Source organism: Palaemon carinicauda, chromosome 10 (genome assembly GCF_036898095.1).
Source record: "Palaemon carinicauda isolate YSFRI2023 chromosome 10, ASM3689809v2, whole genome shotgun sequence".
NCBI lineage: Eukaryota > Metazoa > Arthropoda > Malacostraca > Decapoda > Palaemonidae > Palaemon > Palaemon carinicauda.
The window spans coordinates 68,687,452-68,694,951 of record NC_090734.1 but is presented as its reverse complement, the minus strand read 5'-3'; the positions used below and the strand labels follow the sequence as shown (position 1 = coordinate 68,694,951).

General features: G+C 27.5%; 1 protein-coding gene across 1 annotated transcript in view; it reads left to right on the top strand.

Moving 5' to 3' along the window:
* LOC137648037 (tyrosine-protein phosphatase non-receptor type 4-like) overlaps positions 1-7,500 on the top strand; it is a 72,067-nt gene that overhangs the window by 4,918 nt on the left and 59,649 nt on the right. The window contains exon 2 of the mRNA XM_068380980.1: positions 2,005-2,028. Coding sequence (XP_068237081.1) covers positions 2,005-2,028 — 24 coding nt within the window. The remainder of the gene's footprint in view (positions 1-2,004; positions 2,029-7,500) is intronic.

Here is a 7,500-nt window from a genome sequence, read left to right as displayed (position 1 = left end):
GTCACCAATCCACATTGACCATCATGGTGATGAACACCGGCCAAACGCCAGGCATATATAAGGACACTTCTGAGGCCTTTTGTCATACAGTGGACTAGAAACGACTGCATTTGTTGTTGGTGATGTATGAGTGTGTGTATAATGTATATGATGAGAGACTGACTGACTTAGTAAGTAAGTAAGTAAGTAAGTAAGTAAGTAAGTAAGTGATGATCTGAAAAGCGTGATCATCTGTCTAGCGTGTCAGCTCTTAAAAGGAGAGACACTACTTGTTTGTATAAACAGACATACTTTTCTCTGACGGAGCCTTACGGTCATTTGCGTCTTCCCGACACACTTTTATAACAAGGATGGAATTACTAGAAAGTATTTTAAGCAGTGGCCTTTAAATCCTGGGGGATATTGTTAGACTAAATGAGGTGGTTCATCTCGGCCTTAAATGTGGGACAGAGTCTCTCATTATTTTAGAACTTACGATTTTTTTTTTTTTTTTTTTTTTTTTTTTTTTTTTTTTTTTTTTTTTTTTTTTTTTTTTTTTTTTTTTTTTTTGAGTAATTATGAGGTTGAGTTTCATAGATGCTCGCTTGTTTGTGGAATGCTTTATGTGAATGTAACTAGTGGAAATGCTCTGATATACTTTTAGATATATGAAGTTTCAAAAAAAATATATGGGTTAATAAATAAGATTACCACGTCCCATATAATTAGGAGTTTATTCTTATCGTCTTTTATCCGAACTTCCCTTCTTATGTATGTATGTATGTATATATATGTATATATATATATGTATATATATATATATATATATATATATATATAAAATGTATGTATATATATTATATGTAAAATATATATATATATATATATATATATATAAATATATATATATATATATATATATGATATGTAATATATGTGTATATATATAATTATGTATATATATATATATATATATATATATATATATATATATATAAAATGTATGTATATATATTATATGTAAATATATATATATATATATATATATATATATATATATAAATATATATATATATATATATATATATATATATGATATGTAATATATGTGTATATATATAATTATGTATATATATATATATTATATGTAATATATATATATATATATATATATATATATATATATATATATACTGTATATATATATATTTATATATATATATATATACTGTATATATATATATATATATATATATATATATATATATATTATATGTAATATATATATATATATATTTATATATATATATATATTAATATTTATATATATTTATATATATATATATTATATGTAATATATATTTATATATATATTTATATATATATATATATATATATATATATATATATATTTATATATTATGATATAATCTGCGTACAGTACTTAAGTCTTGCCTTGGTCACGTCTCTGCCTGGTGTTTGCCAGCCTGGGGTTCGAGTCCCGCTCAGACTCGTTAGCGCCATTAGTGTCTGCAACCTTTCCATCCTTGTGAGTTAAGGTTGGGGGGTTTGGGGGAGCTTATAGGCCTATCTGCTGAATCATCAGCAGCCACTGCCTGGCCCTCCCTGGTCCTAGCTTGGGTGGAGGGGAGGCTTGGGCGATAATCATATACTATATGGTCAGTCTCTAGGGCATTGTCCTGATTGCTAGGGCAATGTCGCTGTCTCTTGCCTCTGCTATTCATGAGCGACCTTTAAACCTTTAAGATGCCAACGACAAAGAAATTACCATGTAAACATAGGCTTTTATTGTTTATGCATTTATTCATACATTTAATTTTGAATACATAACTTAAATGTATTCATCCATTTATATCCTTTTTTAATCTCAAGTGAATTAAAGCTGTTGTAAAATAACTAATGAAATTATTTGTATGTAATGTAATTTGTAAATATAATTTTCATAATTCATGGTTTTACAATGTAACAAGTAATTATATTTCTTTTCCTTCTTTTTTTTTATAGTTGGAGGGAGCCATAGCGAAGAAGGTTAGTTTGGTCTCATTTGATAAGTTAATAATTTAAGGTGTTAATTGAAAGAAAAAATAACTACTTTGAAGTATTATTGTTGTTATTATTATTATTATTATTATTATTACTATTGTTAATTTTTATTGTTATTATTATTATTATTATTATTATTAATATTATTATTGTTATTATTTTTATTATTTATTATTATTATTAATAATAATAATAATATTATTACTGTTATTATTATTAATATTATTTTTTATTGTTATTGTTATTATTATTATTATTATTATTATTATTATTATTTTTATTATTATTATTATTATTATTATTATTATTATTATTTTTATTTTTATTATTATTATTAACTAAGCTACAACCCTATTTGGAAAAGCATGATACTTTAAACCAAAGGCCTCCAATAGGGAAACATAGCCCAGGGAGGAAAAGAAACAAGGAAATAAATAAACTACAAGAGAATTAATAGCAATTAAAACGAAATATTTTAAGCTCATTAACAACATTAAATTAGATCTTTCATATATAAACTATAAAGTCTTCATAAAGACAAGAGGAAGAGAAACAATATAGAAATAGCGTGTATAGAAATAGCGTGCCCTAAGTTTTGGGTAGTGCCATAGCCTCTGTACCATGGTCTTTCACTGTCTTGGGTTAGAGTTCTCTAGTTCTTTAGGGTACACTCAGGCACACTATTCTATCTTATTTCTCTCTCTTGTTTTTTTTTTTAGATTTTATAGTTTATATATCAAAGATGTATTATAAAGTTGCTACTGTTTTTAAAATATTTTGTTTTAATTGTTCATGCCTCTCTTTGAGTTTATTTATTTCCTAGTTTCCTTTCCTCACTGGGCTATTTTTCCCTGTTGGAGCTCTTGGTCTTATAGCATTCTATTTTTCCGACTAGGGTTGTAGCTTAGCTTTTAGTAATAATAATAATAATAATAATAATAATAATAGAAAAAAATGCTGCCTTGGATTTTGTTGCTTAACCCGTCTCATTTAATAAGTTTAGGTCTTAATAAACAGAAAAATATAACTAATTAAGTAGTAGAAAAATAAAAATAAAATATAAAATCCATCTTGGAGTTTTGTTGTTTTTACTGGTGGTTGTGTCCAGTCGTATACCTCCCCCCCCCCCCCCCCTTCCCTATCCATTTAGCTCGGAATTGGTTTCATGTTAAATGGGGCAGAAGAAGTGTTCAATAGAAAATGTCTTTCACTACAGAAATGAAAATTCATATGTTGAATTATTGTACTCCCCCCGCCCCTAGAAGGAAACCCATATTTGTTACAACAATAAAGTTTGCTTTTATTATATATATATATATATATATATATATATATATATATATATTATATATATATATATATATATATATATTATATATATATATATATATATATATATATATATGTATATATATATTTATAAATATAATATATATATTTATATATATATTTATATATTTATATATATATATGTATATATATATACATATATATATATACATATATATATATATATATATATATATATATATATATATATATATATATATACTGAGTTCAGGTATTCCAAAGTTTAATTCACTTATGACTACTGCTTGTCTGAAAAGGATTTATATATAAAAGTTCACATATATTTTTATTAGTAATATTTATTTTTAAAAAGAGTATATTTTCTGTATTTGTTTGATTGAAAATTTCTGATATTTTAGTGCTAGAATTCGTTTCAATTAGATATTAACTATATTGGGAGTTAATGGCTGGACAGGGTTAGAAATGAAGCTATAAGAGAGATTACTCGAGTACCATATATGGATGAGACCACGATGAGGGGTAGATGGAGATGGTTTGGGCATGCTGTTCGCACTCCCCAAGAGAGATTAGTTCACCAAACTTTCAACTGAACTCCACAAGGCACCAGAAGAGTTTGAAGACCCAGGCCTACATGGCTGAGATATTTGAAGCCTGAAGTAGGAGATGATGAATGGAGAAGTATTGAATTAAAAGCTCAAGATAGAGACGACTGGCGAAATATAACCGAGGCTCTTTGCGTCAATAGGCGTAGGAGGATATGATGATGATGATGATGATGATTAAATACGATAAACTTCATATTCAAAGCAGACTTGGAACCAATTTTTTCCGTCATGCAACTTCCTCCAGTCTTCAAAGGGAGATTTTTTTTTCTTCCCTCGTTCAAAAGTCAGTGTGATCAATGGTCCTATCTGCTGCATACGTCCATAGAAAGCTCTTGCGCGTCAGTATTGATTTTCTTTTATAATTACTTTATCATTCGATACATACGGGGCTCAGAATTCCAAGCGGGGGAGAGGGTGGATATAGGCTTTAGGAGTCGGAATGTGCATGAAAGCTGTTTTAACTATATGACTACACTTAAAAAATTTGCTTTAAAAAACGGTTAATGTCTGGCAACATTCATTCCTTGATTTTTAGAGTTTAAAAAACGGATATGTGGACGTAAAGGAGTGATATTACGGTCACCAACCCGTAAAATATAAGAACAAAGTATGGACGTAAAGGAATGATATTACGGTCACCAACCCGTAAAATATAAGAACAAATTATGGTAAAATTACGGTCGCCTGTATTTTACTAAAAATATGCAGAGAACAGTATATTTTTACTGATAATTTCTGATTAAAATTACGTTTTTTTTTTTTTATAGTGTAGCAACACTATTGTTAATCTTCAAAATAAGATGAAATATCATGCAGATGATGCAACTCTTGATGCTATCGATACATAGGTTAGGCTACTATAGTCCATTTCTTTTAGCGAGTCATATTTGCACCGACTCGCAGGGGTGCCCTTTTAGCTCGGAAAAGTTTCCTGATCGCTGATTGGTTGGACAAGATAATTCTAACCAATCAGCGACCAGGAAACTTTTCCGAGTTAAAAGGGCACCGTTGCGAGTCGGTGCAAATATGACTCGCTAAAAGAAATTGACTATAGAGAGGCCCTCAGTAGAGCGCTGGCCTCCGCCGCGGCAGCTTATTTCTCGACCTTTTGCTAGACCTTGACCTTTGATCTTAACATGTTTTAATTGACGTGGATTTTCATACACTCAAATATGAACCAAGTTGAACAGTATTCCAGGCAACGTTATGGATAAAGGTAAAAATCTACGGGGAACAAACCCCACACATAGACTTATCTTGTCGTTGTATAGAATTTATTATTATTATTATTATTATTACTATTATTATTATTATTATTATTACTATTATTATGATTATTATGATTATTATTATTATTATTATTATTATTATTATTATTATAAGCTAAGCTACAACCCTAGTTAGAAAAGCAAGATGCTATAAGCCCAAGGGCTCCAACAGGGAAAAATAGCCCAGTGAGGAAAGGAAGTAGGGAAATAAATAAATGATAAGAATAAATTAACAATATATCATTCTAAAAACAGTAACAGCGTCAAAACAGATATGTCCTATATAAACTATTAGCAACGTCAAAAACAGATATGTTATATATAAACTATTAAAAGACTCATGTCAGCCTGGTCAACATATATACATTTGCTCCAACTTTGAACTTTTGAAGTTCTACTGATTCAACTACCCGATTAGGAAGATCATTCCACAACTTGGTAACAGCTGGAATAAAACTTCTAGAATAATGTGTAGTATTGAGCCTCATGATGGAGAAGGCCTGGCTATTAGAATTAACTGCCTACCTAGTATTACTAATCTGTGGTATGTAAAAACTATCATAAGCCTGTCATTTGGGAATTCGACCCTCTCTTACAATACCGTTATTTCTGACAAAACCAGTAGTGAAGTGATGGAGACTGGACGTAAGAAAGTATGAATGAGGAGTTTCTTCTTAGAATATTTGCGATGTCTGAAAAAAAAATAGATACTTGTTAACTCCACCAACGAAGTTGGAAGGAGGTTATATTTTACCCCCTGTGTGTATGTTTGTTTATGAACAGGTTCCTGGCCTCAATTTTAATCGTAGTGCAATGTAAACTTGCAGGGATTAACTGTTATGTATAAAGCTTGAAATGATTAAAAGTTGCCTTTTTTTTCATGAAAACATAAACTTCTTTTGTAAACCATTTCTATTTAGAATTTCTTTCTGGAGCTTTTTTTTCCTTAGGGTAATATATAAAAATTTTAATGTTAATTATTATTTGATGTTAAAGGAATGTTTTCTGGTAAGGAAATTTCGATGTTACTTTTTTTCAAGAAAACATTTAACTTCTTTTGTAAACCATTTCGATTTAGAATTTCTTTTTGGAGCTGTTTTTTCCTTAGAGTGAATTATATACTTTTTCATGGTAATTATTTTTTGCTGTTGAAGGAATTTCTACTGGAGAGAAAATTTCGATGAAAATAAATTCTTGTTATTTTTCATGAAAACATTAACTTCTTTTCTTAACCATTTCGATTCAGAATTTCTTTCTGGGGCTGCTTTTTCCTTAGAGTAAATTATATACTTTTTCATGGTAATTATTTTCTTATGTTAAAAGGATTTCTAATGGAGAGAAAATTTCGATGAAAATTGTCTCTTTTTCATGAAAAAATTAATACTCTAATACTCCTGTTTTTATTTAGAATTTATTCCGAGAGCTGTGTTTTCTTAAGAGTAAATTATATACTTTTTTTCATGATAATTATTGTCTGATGTTAAAGGAATTTCTTCTGAGAGAAAGTGTCCATGAAAATTACCTCGGTTACTTTTCCTGAACACATTTAACTTATTTTATAAACTATTTCGATTCAGAAATTATTTTTGGAGTTTTTTTTTTTCCTTAGAGAAAATTATATAATTCTTCCTGATAATTATTATCTAATATTAAAGGAATCTTTTCTATGGAGAAAATTTCCATGAAAATTACCTCTGTTAAAACATTCAACTTTTCTAAACCATTTCGATTCAGAAATTCTTACGAGAGCTGCGTTTTCTTCAGAGTAAATGATATACTTTCTCATGATAATTATCATCTGACATTAAAGCAATTACTTTAATTTTATTGAAAATTTTCTTTTCAAAACTTTCTGCAAAGTCGTAACTTCCCGCGGCTTATAAGTTTGGGAAGCTTGGCGGGTAGTGGGTAGGCCACTTGTCTTATTATTATTATTATTGTTGTTGTTATTATTGTTATTATTATTATTATTATTATTATTATTATTATTATTATTATTATTAATGTTGTTGCTGTTTTATCATTTTAATATTTGATTATTTGATTATTTTATTATCTTATTATTATCTTATTTTCATTATTTTATTTCTATCATTATTTTATTTTCATCATTATTTTATTTTTATTATTATTTTATTATTATTATTATCATTACTAATTATTATTATTATTATTATTATTATTATTATGAATAATAATAATATAAATATTATTATTATTATTATTATTATTATTATTATTATTATAACTATTATCATTATTAACATTATTAC